At 47.9% G+C, this 16,704-nt stretch overlaps 1 protein-coding gene across 4 annotated transcripts in view; it reads right to left on the bottom strand.

Annotated features, from left to right (window-relative positions):
- The window catches only part of LOC119963074 (cytokine-dependent hematopoietic cell linker), a 177,595-nt gene that overhangs the window by 11,886 nt on the left and 149,005 nt on the right, over positions 1–16,704 (bottom strand). For all 4 annotated transcript variants that reach the window (XM_038791642.1, XM_038791643.1, XM_038791644.1 and 1 more), the window contains 2 exons: positions 1,113–1,141; positions 799–845 (listed from right to left, as the gene is read on the bottom strand). In XM_038791642.1, the coding sequence (XP_038647570.1) occupies positions 799–845; positions 1,113–1,141 (76 nt within the window). The remainder of the gene's footprint in view (positions 1–798; positions 846–1,112; positions 1,142–16,704) is intronic.

The following is a 16,704-nucleotide window of genomic DNA, read 5'->3' as shown; positions in this document are numbered from 1 at the left end:
ATTTCTCGCCCAGCCCCAAATTTGAAAGAGGAGTGGTACGAGGATTTGCAAAGTATAGGGGAAGACCAAAAATATTCAGGATTAGGCCTCAGGCAGGAAAGTGAGGGGTACCACCTTCAGCAGCCCCCTTCCCCTTTTCCCCTTTTAACATTGAGCATCTCCCTGCCCCTCACCTAAGGCCCGGTAACTGCAGGAACTCAGCTGCCCCCCCCATCCCCCCGCCCCCCCCCCTCCAGGCCCCCCTCCCCCCCCCCCCCCCCCCGGGCCCCCTCCTCCAGCCCCGGGCCCCCCCCACCCCACCCCCACCCCCCACCCCCCGGGCTTCTCCACTGATAATGCTATCTCCCATTGTCCAGTCCCCACTGGCCTCCCCTACACTCTCTATCTGAGACCTCCAAAACTTACCTCTTCCTGGAATCCTAGGACTTTGCCTCTGGGAGCTGCTTGCAGACCCTGTTCTAACCGCTACAGGAACGTGGGAGAAACCAGACAATCAGGTTGGATGGCAGCTCTCTGAGGGAGGACTTCCTCCCGCGTGAGGAGCAGAAGTCCTACCTCCAGCCAATTAACACTTGTTGAAGCATGAAGTCACTGCAAGGCGTACAGTGTAGACGGGAATGTGTTCCCCGCTGATTCTTTAGAGGGCGGGAAGGGAAACCTTTCATCTGAAAAACCTGACCACAATGCAGCAGCTGCTGTATTGTACTTAGGAGTACGGATCACCGCAGATACAGAAATAAACAGATTCTATTTGATGTAAAATTTGATTCATAAAGAAATTTGAATATTTTACTATACCTTTGCAGGAAGTCTGGGGAAATGAAGTTTTGGTCTCCTGGAAGGATCTTGCAATAGTATAATCAATAATGGTGATAAGTTAACATTTGTATCGCCGATATTTATTTAATCTTATAACAATGTAACTAATATCACTGAAATGAAAGTAATTCTCAGATCTTTACAATGGACTTATGTCTAACATTAACTTGATGAGCATGGAAGGAACTCCACAAAATGGGTTCCAAAAGCTTTACGATGTAATATAAGATACAAACCCGAAATAGGATTCAATAACAGTCAATATTTAATCATAGACAAATGCAGATACATACCTGGCATCTGTGTTGTTTGATGTAAAGAGCTAGCATGGGGAAAAAAATGTATTATAACCAAGTAAAAAGTGAGAGATCAGTTATATGTTCTGTATCAATTATCAGCTCCATAATGAAAATTTGCTATTAGTCCAACTCTGCCGCTAATTAGGTATTGCAGGAATGTGGATCAGAAATTAATTCAAGTGGCTAACACCGCAATTTGCTTTCAAAATAGCGGTTAGACTAATGGGACAAATAATAGATGTGAGATTATATCTGGAGTACTGTGTACAGTTTTGACCTCTGTACCTGAGGAAAGATGCATTTTCCTTAGAGAGAGTGCAACATAGGTTCAGCACACTGATTCCTGGGATGGGAGGATTGTCCACGGAGGACAGATTGCGTAGACTATGGGTAGAATTTTCCCAAAATTACACAGGGTTTTGAATCAGGTGGAAAAAGCGGTGTGAAACTCGTGGGCTTTACAGTTGTCTTTTCTCGCCTGATCGAACAGCACTCTGCAATTTCAGAGCGCTGATCAGGGTCACACAGTCAGCTGGGGGGGGGGGGGGGGTGGTGCAGGGCCTAAACATGCAGTCAAGAGCTGAGATTTTGAGATTGGTACGCCATTTTTAGAAGGTGCCCCCATCCAAAAGTTCCATACAAACCCTCCCACGGGGATCAGGAACCCCCAGCATCACAGTACTCCTTCACCACAGTGCCAAAATCGGAGCAACCCCCCCCTCACCGTCATCGGGGCTGTCCTCTCTCTCCAAGCTTTCACATCCACCTCTCCCCGGTATGTGTCATGGGGCACTCCACTCCCCGTCACCACACATGAAGGGAATCCCACCTACTCACCGGGAAAGGGTTAGCTCCCCCAGCGGAGCCCCTTTTGCATTGCCCCTTCCTGTGTCCACGCTATCTACTTTGCACTGACCCCTTCGCACTGTGCCAGGGGGCACTGCCAGGGTGCCAGGAGGCAATGCCCAGCCATGTCCCGAACATGCACCGGAATGTGGCGACTAGGGGCTTTTCACAGTACATAGAACATAGAACGATACAGCGCAGTACAGGCCCTTCGGCCCACGATGTTGCACCGACATGGGAAGTCAAAAAATAAAGGCCGTCTAACCTACACTATGCCATTATCATCCATATGCTTATCCAATAAACTTTTAAATGCCCTCAATGTTGGCGAGTGCACTACTGTTGCAGGTAGGGCATTCCACGGCCTCACCACTCTTTGCGTAAAAAACCTACCTCTGACCTCTGTCCTATATCTATTACCCCTCAATTTAAGGCTATGTCCCCTCGTGCTAGTCACCTCCATCCGCGGGAGAAGGCTCTCACTGTCCACCCTATCTAACCCTCTGATCATTTTGTATGCCTCTATTAAGTCACCTCTTAACCTTCTTCTCTTTAACGAAAACAACCTCAAGTCCATCAGCCTTTCCTCATAAGATTTTCCCTCCATACCAGGCAACATCCTGGTAAATCTCCTCTGCACCCGTTCCAAAGCTTCCACGTCCTTCCTATAATGAGGCGACCAGAACTGTACGCAATACTCCAAATGCGGCCGTACTAGAGTTTTGTACAACTGCAACATGACCTCATGGCTCCGGAACTCAATCCCTCTACCAATAAAGGCCAACACACCATAGGCCTTCTTCACAACCCTACCAACCTGGGTGGCAACTTTCAGGGATCTATGTACATGGACACCGAGATCCCTCTGCTCATCCACACTACCAAGAATTTTACCATTAGCCAAATATTCCGCATTCCTGTTATTCTTTCCAAAGTGAATCACCTCACACTTCTCCACATTAAACTCCATTTGCCACCTCTCAGCCCAGCTCTGCAGCTTATCTATGTCCCTCTGTAACCTGCAACATCCTTCCGCACTGTCTACAACTCCACCGACTTTAGTGTTGTCTGCAAATTTACTCACCCATCCTTCTGCGCCCTCCTCTAGGTCATTTATAAAAATGACAAACAGCAACGGTCCCAGAACAGATCCTTGTGGTACGCCACTCGTAACTGAACTCCATTCTGAGCATTTCCCATCAACCACCACTCTCTGTCTTCTTTCAACTAGCCAATTTCTGATCCACATCTCTAAATCACCCTCAATCCCCAGCCTCCGTATTTTCTGCAATAGCCGACCGTGGGGAACCTTATCAAACGCTTTACTGAAATCCGTATACACCACGTCAACTGCTCTACCCTCATCTACCTGTTCAGTCACCTTCTCAAAGAACTTGATAAGGTTTGTGAGGCATGACCTACCCTTCACAAAACCATGCTGACTATCCCATATCATATTATTCCTATCTAGATGATTATAAATCATATCTTTTATAATCCTCTCCAAGACTTTACCCACAACAGACGTGAGGCTCACCGGCCTATAGTTACCGGGGTTATCTCTACTCCCCTTCTTGAACAAAGGGTCCACATTTGCTATTCTCCAGTCCTCTGGCACTATTCCTGTAGCCAATGATGACATAAAAATCAAAGCCAAAGGCTCAGCAATCTCTGCCCTGGCTTCCCAGAGAATCCTAGGATAAATCCCATCAGGCCCCGGGGACTTATCTATTTTCACCTTGTCCAGAATAGCCAACGCTTCTTCCCTACGCACCACAATGCCATCTATTCTAATAGCCTGGGTCTCAGCATTCTCCTCCACAACATTATCTTTTTCCTGAGTGAATACTGACGAAAAGTATTCATTTAGTATCTCGCTTATCTCCTCAGCCTCCACACACAACTTCCCACCACTGTCTTTGACTGGCCCTACTCTTACCCTAGTCATTCTTTTATTCCTGACATACCTATAGAAAGCTTTTGGGTTTTCCTTGATCCTTCCTGCCAAAGACTTCTCATGTCCCCTCCTTGCCCGTCTTATCTCTCTCTTTAGATCCTTCCTCGCTTCCCTGTAACTATCAAGCGCCCCAACTGAAACTTCACGCCTCTTCTTCACATAGGCCTCCTTCTTCCTCTTAACAAGAGATTCCACTTCTTTGGTAAACCACGGTTCCCTCGCTCGACCCCTTCCTCCCTGCCTGACTGGTACGTACTGATCAAGAACACGCAATAGCTGTTCCTTGAACAAGCTCCACATATCCAGTGTGCCCAACCCTTGCAGCCTACTTCTCCAACCTACACATCCTAAGTCATGTCTAATGGCATCATAATTGCCCTTCTCCCAGCTATAACTCTTGCCCTACGGGGTATACTTATCCCTTTCCATCACTAATGTAAAGGTCACCGAATTGTGGTCACTGTCTCCAAAGTGCTCACCTACCTCCAGATCTAACACCTGGCCTGGTTCATTACCCAAAACCAAATCCAATGTGGCCTCGCCTCTTGTTGGCCTGTCAACATATTGTGTCAGGAAACCCTCCTGCACACATTGTACAAAGAACGACCCATCTAATGTACTCGAACTATATCTTTTCCAGTCAATATTTGGAAAGTTAAAGTCTCCCATAACAACTACCCTGTTACTTTCGCTCTTTTCCAGAATCATCTTCGTCATCCTTTCCTCTACATCCCTAGAACTATTAGGCGGCCTATAGAAAACTCCCAACAGGGTGACCTCTCCTTTCCTGTTTCTAACCTCAGCCCATACTACCTCAGAAGAAGAGTCCCCATCTTGCATCCTTTCTACCACCGTAATACTGTTCTTGACTAGCAGCGCCACACCTCCCCCTTCATTTGAAGCCTACTTGTGACAATAAGCAATTTTCATTTCATGTCCCTTAACCCTTTAGGCCTCCAGGCATCCCTATGCCCCATGACATGGTCAGCACAACAGGCTTTTGTTTTTGAAAACCAGTAGTGATTCACATCAGTGTGACGTCAGGCCATCGGGGGAAGAAGAATACGTCCTGGGTGGACGAAACAGCAAAAAGCCCACTAAGTATATTAAAAAGTGTTTAAATTCACCAGTGGGGTGGGGAAGATCTCAGACCAAGAGCTCACCGCCGGTAATCTCATTTTGGCCTTCTCGTGGGATTTAGTGGGCATAACAGGATTTGCGCCCAGGAATTTAGGATAGGCCCTCGATGCAGCCCCAGGTCTATATTCTATGTAGTTTACGAAAATGAAATGTGCTCTCAGAAAACATTTAATGGCAGCACGGTAGCATTGTGGATAGCACAATTGCTTCACAGCTCCAGGATCCCAGGTTCGATTCCGGCTTGGGTCACTGTCTGTGCGGAGTCTGCACATCCTCCCCGTGTGTGCGTGGGTTTCCTCCGGGTGCTCCGGTTTCCTCCCACAGTCCAAAGATGTGCAGGTTAGGTGGATTGGCCATGATAAATTGCCCTTAGTGTTGATGTGTTGGGTACTCTGGATCTGTGGAGACTGCGTTTACATCAGCAGTAACACATACAGGCGACCAACACTTGAAATAGTACAACGCTATTTTATTAAGCTAGAAACTGTTGAACATACTTTCACTGTGGGTCGACACTATGTTAGATTAAACTGAAGACCTATGCCTATCCTAAGCAGTCTATACTATCAGCACATGGTAAATAACTGTGCTGTAAGCTGTGAGCTCTGTCCTTCTGAGAGGCTGCATCCCGAATGAGCAGGAAAACTGATGCCCTCTGTCTTTATAGTGAGTGTGCTCTAACTGGTGATTGGCTGCGGTGTTGTGTGTGTTGATTGGTCTTGCAGTGTGTCAATCAGTGTGTGTCTGCACCATGATATACTGGTGTATATTATGACAAGTGTTGGGTGGGGTTACTGGGTTATGGGGATACGGTGGAGGTGTTGACCTTGGGTAGGGTGCTCTTTCCAAGAGCCGGTGCAGACTCGATGGGCTGAATGGCCTCCTTCTGCACTGTAAATTCTATGAAAACTGAGGATTCTTGAGGGGCTTGACAGCAGATGCTGGGAGGATGTATTCCTTGGCAAGAACGTGATACCACAGGGAGGATTTTCCCAGTCCTGCATTGAATGTGGTCCACCATTGGGCAATGGTAGGATTTCTGGTGTCACCATTGTTAATGTGGTTTCACAGCAGCGGCTTCCGTCAGTGGGATTGTAAGTTCCCATGGTGCTGCCATCAGTACACACTCACTTCACTGCTATCAGCACACTCACAGTGCTGCTATCAGTGTACACTCACTGCTCTGTTATCAGTGTACACTCACTGCTCTGCGCTCAGTGCACACTTACTGCTCTGCTCTCAGTGTACACTCACTGCTCTGTGCTCAGTGTACACTCACTGCTCTGCTCTCAGTGTACACTCACTGCTCTGCTCTCAGTGTACACTCACTGCTCTGCTATCAGTGTACACTCACTGCTCTGCTCTCAGTGTACACTCACTGCTCTGCTCTCAGTGTACACTCACTGCTCTGCGCTCAGTGCACACTTACTGCTCTGCTCTCAGTGTACACTCACTGCTCTGCTCTCAGTGTACACTCACTGCTCTGCTCTCAGTGTACACTCACTGCTCTGTGCTCAGTGTACACTCACTGCTCTGCTCTCAGTGTACACTCACTGCTCTGCTCTCAGTGTACACTCACTGCTCTGCTATCAGTGTACACTCACTGCTCTGCTCTCAGTGTACACTCACTGCTCTGCTCTCAGTGTACACTCACTGCTCTGCTATCAGTGTATACTCACTGCACTGCTATCAGTACACACTCACTGCTCTGCTATCAGTGTACACTCACTGCTCTGCTCTCAGTGTACACTCACTGCACTGCTATCAGTACACACTCACTGCTCTGCTATCAGTGTACACTCACTGCTCTGCTATCAGTGTACACTCACTGCTCTGCTATCAGTGTATACTCACTGCTCTGCTCTCAGTGTACACTCACTGCTCTGCTCTCAGTGCACACTCACTGCACTGCTATCAGTACACACTCACTGCTCTGCTATCAGTACACACTCACTGCTCTGCTCTCAGTGTACACTCACTGCTCTGCTCTCAGTGTACACTCACTGCTCTGCTATCAGTGTATACTCACTGCTCTGCTATCAGTACACACTCACTGCTCTGCTCTCAGTGTACACTCACTGCTCTGCTCTCAGTGTACACTCACTGCTCTGCTATCAGTGTATACTCACTGCTCTGCTATCAGTACACACTCACTGCTCTGCTCTCAGTGTACACTCACTGCTCTGCTCTCAGTGTACACTCACTGCTCTGCTATCAGTGTATACTCACTGCTCTGCTATCAGTACACATTCACTGATCTGCTATCAGTGTACACTCACTGCTCTGCTATCAGTGTACACTCACTGCTCTGCTCTCAGTGTACACTCACTGCTCTGCTATCAGTGTATACTCACTGCTCTGCTATCAGTACACACTCACTGCTCTGCTCTCAGTGTACACTCACTGCTCTGCTATCAGTGTATACTCACTGCTCTGCTATCAGTGTACACTCACTGCTCTGCTATCAGTACACACTCACTGCTCTGCTCTCAGTGTACACTCACTGCTCTGCGCTCAGTGCACACTTACTGCTCTGCTCTCAGTGTACACTCACAGCTCTGCTCTCAGTGTACACTCACTGCTCTGCTATCAGTGTACACTCACTGCTCTGCTCTCAGTGTACAATCACTGCTCTGCTATCAGTGTACACTCACTGCTCTGCTCTCAGTGTACACTCACTGCTCTGCTCTCAGTGTACACTCACTGCTCTGCTCTCAGTGTACACTCACTGCTCTGCTCTCAGTGTACACTCACTGCTCTGCTATCAGTATACACTCACTGCTCTGCTCTCAGTGTACACTCACTGCTCTGCTCTCAGTGTACACTCACTGCTCTGCTATCAGTGTACACTCACTGCTCTGCTATCAGTGTATACTCACTGCTCTGCTATCAGTACACACTCACTGCTCTGCTCTCAGTGTACACTCACTGCACTGCTATCAGTACACACTCACTGCACTGCTATCAGTACACACTCACTGCACTGCTATCAGTACACACTCACTGCTCTGCTATCAGTACACACTCACTGATCTGCTATCAGTGTACACACTCACTGCTCTGCTCTCAGTGTACACTCACTGCACTGCTCTCAGTACACACTCACTGCTCTGCTATCAGTACACACTCACTGCACTGCTATCAGTACACACTCACTGCACTGCTATCAGTACACACTCACTGCTCTGCTATCAGTACACACTCACTGCTCTGCTCTCAGTGTACACTCACTGCACTGCTCTCAGTGTACACTCACTGCTCTGCTATCAGTACACACTCACAGCACTAGCTATCAGTACACACTCACTGCTCTGCTATCAGTGTACACTCACTGCACTGCTATCAGAACACACTCACTGCACTGCTATCAGTACACACTCACTGCTCTGCTATCAGTGTACACTCACTGCTCTGCTATCAGTACACACTCACTGCTCTGCTCTCAGTGTACACTCACTGCTCTGCTCTCAGTGTACACTCACTGCACTGCTCTCAGTGTACACTCACTGCTCTGCTATCAGTGTATACTCACTGCTCTGCTATCAGTGTACACTCACTGCACTGCTCTCAGTGTACACTCACTGCTCTGCTATCAGTACACACTCACTGCTCTGCTCTCAGTGTACACTCACTGCTCTGCTATCAGTGTACACTCATTGCTCTGCTATCAGTGTATACTCACTGCTCTGCTATCAGTACACACTCACTGCTCTGCTCTCAGTGTACACTCACTGCATTGCTATCAGTGTACATTCACTGCTCTGCTATCAGTGTACACTCACTGCTCTGCTCTCAGTGTACACTCACTGCTCTGCTCTCAGTGTACACTCACTGCTCTGCTCTCAGTGTACATTTACTGTATTGCTGTCAGCGCACACTCACTATGCTGCTATCAATATACACTCACTGCTCTGCTATCAGTGTACACTCACTACTCTGCTATCAGTGTATACTCACTGCACTGCTATCAGTACACACTCACTACTCTGCTGTCAGTTTACACTCACTGCTCTGCTGTCAGTTTACACTCACTGCTCTGCTATCAGTGTACACTCACAGCACTGCTATCAGTACACACTTACTGCCCTGCTATCAGTACACACTCACTGCACTGCTATCAGTGTACACTCACTGCTCTGCTATCAGTACACACTCACTGCACTGCTATCAGTGTACACTCACTGCACTGCTATCAGTACACACTCACTGCTCTGATATCAGTGTACACTCAATGCTCTGCTATCAGTGTACACTCACTGCTCTGCTATCAGTACACACTCACTGCACTGCTATCAGTGTACACTTACTGTATTGCTGTCAGTGTACACTCACTGCTCTGCTATCAGTGTACACTTACTGTATTGCTGTCAGTGTACACTCACTGCTCTGCTATCAGTACGCACTCACTGCACTGCTATCAGTGTACACACACTGCTCTGCTATCAGTGTACACACACTGCTATGCTATCAGTGTATACTCACTGCTCTGCTATCAGTACACACTCACTGCTCTGCTCTCAGTGTACACTCACTGCTCTGCTATCAGTGTATACTCACTGCACTGCTATCAGTGTACACTCACGGCACTGCTATCAGTGTACACACACTGCTATGCTATCAGTGTATACTCACTGCTCTGCTATCAGTACACACTCACTGCTCTGCTCTCAGTGTACACTCACTGCTCTGCTATCAGTACACAGTCACTACTCTGCGATCAGTACACATTCACTGATCTGCTATCAGTGTACACTCACTTCTCTGTTATCAGTGTATACTCACTACTGTGCTATCAGTGTATACTCACTGCTCTGCTATCAGTGTACACTCACTACTGTGCTATCAGTGTACACTAACTGCTCTGCTCTCAGTGTACACTAACTGCTCTGCTATCAGTGTACACTCACTGCTCTGCTGTCAGTGTACACTCACTGATCTGCTATCAGTGTACACTCACTGCTCTGCTCTCAGTGTACACTCACTGCACTGCTATCAGTACACACTCACTGCTCTGCTATCAGTGTACACTCACTGCTCTGCTATCAGTGTATACTCACTGCTCTGCTCTCAGTGTACACTCACTGCTCTGCTCTCAGTGTACACTCACTGCACTGCTATCAGTACACACTCACTGCTCTGCTATCAGTACACACTCACTGCTCTGCTCTCAGTGTACACTCACTGCTCTGCTCTCAGTGTACACTCACTGCTCTGCTATCAGTGTATACTCACTGCTCTGCTATCAGTACACACTCACTGCTCTGCTCTCAGTGTACACTCACTGCTCTGCTCTCAGTGTACACTCACTGCTCTGCTATCAATGTATACTCACTGCTCTGCTATCAGTACACACTCACTGCTCTGCTCTCAGTGTACACTCACTGCTCTGCTCTCAGTGTACACTCACTGCTCTGTGCTCAGTGTACACTCACTGCTCTGCTCTCAGTGTACACTCACTGCTCTGCTATCAGTGTATACTCACTGCTCTGCTATCAGTACACATTCACTGATCTGCTATCAGTGTACACTCACTGCTCTGCTATCAGTGTACACTCACTGCTCTGCTCTCAGTGTACACTCACTGCTCTGCTATCAGTGTATACTCACTGCTCTGCTATCAGTACACACTCACTGCTCTGCTCTCAGTGTACACTCACTGCTCTGCTATCAGTGTATACTCACTGCTCTGCTATCAGTGTACACTCACTGCTCTGCTATCAGTACACACTCACTGCTCTGCTCTCAGTGTACACTCACTGCTCTGCGCTCAGTGCACACTTACTGCTCTGCTCTCAGTGTACACTCACAGCTCTGCTCTCAGTGTACACTCACTGCTCTGCTATCAGTGTACACTCACTGCTCTGCTCTCAGTGTACAATCACTGCTCTGCTATCAGTACACACTCACTGCTCTGCTCTCAGTGTACACTCACTGCTCTGCGCTCAGTGCACACTTACTGCTCTGCTCTCAGTGTACACTCACTGCTCTGCTCTCAGTGTACACTCACTGCTCTGCTCTCAGTGTACACTCACTGCTCTGCTATCAGTGTACACTCACTGCTCTGCTATCAGTGTACACTCACTGCTCTGCTATCAGTACACACTCACTGCTCTGCTCTCAGTGTACACTCACTGCTCTGCGCTCAGTGCACACTTACTGCTCTGCTCTCAGTGTACACTCACTGCTCTGCTCTCAGTGTACACTCACTGCTCTGCTCTCAGTGTACACTCACTGCTCTGCTCTCAGTGTACACTCACAGCTCTGCTCTCAGTGTACACTCACTGCTCTGCTATCAGTATACACTCACTGCTCTGCTCTCAGTGTACACTCACTGCTCTGCTCTCAGTGTACACTCACTGCTCTGCTATCAGTGTACACTCACTGCTCTGCTATCAGTGTATACTCACTGCTCTGCTATCAGTACACACTCACTGCTCTGCTCTCAGTGTACACTCACTGCACTGCTATCAGTACACACTCACTGCACTGCTATCAGTACACACTCACTGCACTGCTATCAGTACACACTCACTGCTCTGCTATCAGTACACACTCACTGATCTGCTATCAGTGTACACACTCACTGCTCTGCTCTCAGTGTACACTCACTGCACTGCTCTCAGTACACACTCACTGCTCTGCTATCAGTACACACTCACTGCACTGCTATCAGTACACACTCACTGCACTGCTATCAGTACACACTCACTGCTCTGCTATCAGTACACACTCACTGCTCTGCTCTCAGTGTACACTCACTGCACTGCTCTCAGTGTACACTCACTGCTCTGCTATCAGTACACACTCACAGCACTGCTATCAGTACACACTCACTGCTCTGCTATCAGTGTACACTCACTGCACTGCTATCAGAACACACTCACTGCACTGCTATCAGTACACACTCACTGCTCTGCTATCAGTGTACACTCACTGCTCTGCTATCAGTACACACTCACTGCTCTGCTCTCAGTGTACACTCACTGCTCTGCTCTCAGTGTACACTCACTGCACTGCTCTCAGTGTACACTCACTGCTCTGCTATCAGTGTATACTCACTGCTCTGCTATCAGTGTACACTCACTGCACTGCTCTCAGTGTACACTCACTGCTCTGCTATCAGTACACACTCACTGCTCTGCTCTCAGTGTACACTCACTGCTCTGCTATCAGTGTACACTCATTGCTCTGCTATCAGTGTATACTCACTGCTCTGCTATCAGTACACACTCACTGCTCTGCTCTCAGTGTACACTCACTGCATTGCTATCAGTGTACATTCACTGCTCTGCTATCAGTGTACACTCACTGCTCTGCTCTCAGTGTACACTCACTGCTCTGCTCTCAGTGTACACTCACTGCTCTGCTCTCAGTGTACATTTACTGTATTGCTGTCAGTGCACACTCACTATGCTGCTATCAATATACACTCACTGCTCTGCTATCAGTGTACACTCACTGCTCTGCTATCAGTACACACTCACTGCACTGCTATCAGTGTACACTTACTGTATTGCTGTCAGTGTACACTCACTGCTCTGCTATCAGTGTACACTTACTGTATTGCTGTCAGTGTACACTCACTGCTCTGCTATCAGTACGCACTCACTGCACTGCTATCAGTGTACACACACTGCTCTGCTATCAGTGTACACACACTGCTATGCTATCAGTGTATACTCACTGCTCTGCTATCAGTACACACTCACTGCTCTGCTCTCAGTGTACACTCACTGCTCTGCTATCAGTGTATACTCACTGCACTGCTATCAGTGTACACTCACGGCACTGCTATCAGTGTACACACACTGCTATGCTATCAGTGTATACTCACTGCTCTGCTATCAGTACACACTCACTGCTCTGCTCTCAGTGTACACTCACTGCTCTGCTATCAGTACACAGTCACTACTCTGCGATCAGTACACATTCACTGATCTGCTATCAGTGTACACTCACTTCTCTGTTATCAGTGTATACTCACTACTGTGCTATCAGTGTATACTCACTGCTCTGCTATCAGTGTACACTCACTACTGTGCTATCAGTGTACACTAACTGCTCTGCTCTCAGTGTACACTAACTGCTCTGCTATCAGTGTACACTCACTGCTCTGCTGTCAGTGTACACTCACTGATCTGCTATCAGTGTACACTCACTGCTCTGCTCTCAGTGTACACTCACTGCACTGCTATCAGTACACACTCACTGCTCTGCTATCAGTGTACACTCACTGCTCTGCTGTCAGTGTACACTCACTGATCTGCTATCAGTGTACACTCACTGCTCTGCTCTCAGTGTACACTCACTGCACTGCTATCAGTACACACTCACTGCTCTGCTATCAGTGTACACTCACTGCTCTGCTATCAGTGTATACTCACTGCTCTGCTCTCAGTGTACACTCACTGCTCTGCTCTCAGTGTACACTCACTGCACTGCTATCAGTACACACTCACTGCTCTGCTATCAGTACACACTCACTGCTCTGCTCTCAGTGTACACTCACTGCTCTGCTCTCAGTGTACACTCACTGCTCTGCTATCAGTGTATACTCACTGCTCTGCTATCAGTACACACTCACTGCTCTGCTCTCAGTGTACACTCACTGCTCTGCTCTCAGTGTACACTCACTGCTCTGCTATCAATGTATACTCACTGCTCTGCTATCAGTACACACTCACTGCTCTGCTCTCAGTGTACACTCACTGCTCTGCTCTCAGTGTACACTCACTGCTCTGTGCTCAGTGTACACTCACTGCTCTGCTCTCAGTGTACACTCACTGCTCTGCTATCAGTGTATACTCACTGCTCTGCTATCAGTACACATTCACTGATCTGCTATCAGTGTACACTCACTGCTCTGCTATCAGTGTACACTCACTGCTCTGCTCTCAGTGTACACTCACTGCTCTGCTATCAGTGTATACTCACTGCTCTGCTATCAGTACACACTCACTGCTCTGCTCTCAGTGTACACTCACTGCTCTGCTATCAGTGTATACTCACTGCTCTGCTATCAGTGTACACTCACTGCTCTGCTATCAGTACACACTCACTGCTCTGCTCTCAGTGTACACTCACTGCTCTGCGCTCAGTGCACACTTACTGCTCTGCTCTCAGTGTACACTCACAGCTCTGCTCTCAGTGTACACTCACTGCTCTGCTATCAGTGTACACTCACTGCTCTGCTCTCAGTGTACAATCACTGCTCTGCTATCAGTGTACACTCACTGCTCTGCTCTCAGTGTACACTCACTGCTCTGCTCTCAGTGTACACTCACTGCTCTGCTCTCAGTGTACACTCACAGCTCTGCTCTCAGTGTACACTCACTGCTCTGCTATCAGTATACACTCACTGCTCTGCTCTCAGTGTACACTCACTGCTCTGCTCTCAGTGTACACTCACTGCTCTGCTATCAGTGTACACTCACTGCTCTGCTATCAGTGTATACTCACTGCTCTGCTATCAGTACACACTCACTGCTCTGCTCTCAGTGTACACTCACTGCACTGCTATCAGTACACACTCACTGCACTGCTATCAGTACACACTCACTGCACTGCTATCAGTACACACTCACTGCTCTGCTATCAGTACACACTCACTGATCTGCTATCAGTGTACACACTCACTGCTCTGCTCTCAGTGTACACTCACTGCACTGCTCTCAGTACACACTCACTGCTCTGCTATCAGTACACACTCACTGCACTGCTATCAGTACACACTCACTGCTCTGCTATCAGTACACACTCACTGCTCTGCTCTCAGTGTACACTCACTGCACTGCTCTCAGTGTACACTCACTGCTCTGCTGTCAGAACACACTCACTGCACTGCTATCAGTACACACTCACAGCACTGCTATCAGTACACACTCACTGCTCTGCTATCAGTGTACACTCACTGCACTGCTATCAGAACACACTCACTGCACTGCTATCAGTACACACTCACTGCTCTGCTATCAGTGTACACTCACTGCTCTGCTATCAGTACACACTCACTGCTCTGCTCTCAGTGTACACTCACTGCTCTGCTCTCAGTGTACACTCACTGCACTGCTCTCAGTGTACACTCACTGCTCTGCTATCAGTGTATACTCACTGCTCTGCTATCAGTGTACACTCACTGCACTGCTCTCAGTGTACACTCACTGCTCTGCTATCAGTACACACTCACTGCTCTGCTCTCAGTGTACACTCACTGCTCTGCTATCAGTGTACACTCATTGCTCTGCTATCAGTGTATACTCACTGCTCTGCTATCAGTACACACTCACTGCTCTGCTCTCAGTGTACACTCACTGCTCTGCTATCAGTGTACACTTACTGCATTGCTATCAGTGCACATTCACTGCTCTGCTATCAGTGTACACTCACTGCTCTGTTATCAGTACACACTCACTGCTCTGCTCTCAGTGTACACTCACTGCTCTGCTCTCAGTGTACACTCACTGCTCTGCTCTCAGTGTACACTCACTGCTCTGCTCTCAGTGTACATTTACTGTATTGCTGTCAGTGAACACTCACTATGCTGCTATCAATATACACTCACTGCTCTGCTATCAGTGTACACTCACTACTCTGCTATCAGCGTATACTCACTGCACTGCTATCAGTACACACTCACTACTCTGCTGTCAGTTTACACTCACTGCTCTGCTGTCAGTTTACACTCACTGCTCTGCTATCAGTGTACACTCACAGCACTGCTATCAGTACACACTTACTGCCCTGCTATCAGTACACACTCACTGCACTGCTATCAGTGTACACTCACTGCTCTGCTATCAGTACACACTCACTGCACTGCTATCAGTGTACACTCACTGCACTGCTATCAGTACACACTCACTGCTCTGCTATCAGTGTACACTCAATGCTCTGCTATCAGTGTACACTCACTGCTCTGCTATCAGTACACACTCACTGCACTGCTATCAGTGTACACTTACTGTATTGCTGTCAGTGTACACTCACTGCTCTGCTATCAGTGTACACTTACTGTATTGCTGTCAGTGTACACTCACTGCTCTGCTATCAGTACACACTCACTGCACTGCTATCAGTGTACACACACTGCTCTGCTATCAGTGTACACACACTGCTATGCTATCAGTGTATACTCACTGCTCTGCTATCAGTACACACTCACTGCTCTGCTCTCAGTGTACACTCACTGCTCTGCTATCAGTGTATACTCACTGCACTGCTATCAGTGTACACTCACTGCACTGCTATCAGTGTACACACACTGCTATGCTATCAGTGTATACTCACTGCTCTGCTATCAGTACACACTCACTGCTCTGCTCTCAGTGTACACTCACTGCTCTGCTATCAGTACACAGTCACTACTCTGCGATCAGTACACATTCACTGATCTGCTATCAGTGTACACTCACTTCTCTGTTATCAGTGTATACTCACTACTGTGCTATCAGTGTATACTCACTGCTCTGCTATCAGTGTACACTCACTACTGTGCTATCAGTGTACACTAACTGCTCTGCTCTCAGTGTACACTAACTGCTCTGCTATCAGTGTACACTCACTGCTCTGCTGTCAGTGTACACTCACTGATCTGCTGTCAGTACACACTCACTGCTCTGCTCTCAGTGTACACTCACTGCTCTG

This window comes from Scyliorhinus canicula, chromosome 3 (assembly GCF_902713615.1).
Source record: "Scyliorhinus canicula chromosome 3, sScyCan1.1, whole genome shotgun sequence".
Classification (NCBI taxonomy): Eukaryota; Metazoa; Chordata; class Chondrichthyes; order Carcharhiniformes; family Scyliorhinidae; genus Scyliorhinus; species Scyliorhinus canicula.
The sequence above is the reverse complement of the archived record's forward strand: the minus strand, read 5'-3'. Positions and strand labels throughout refer to the sequence as shown.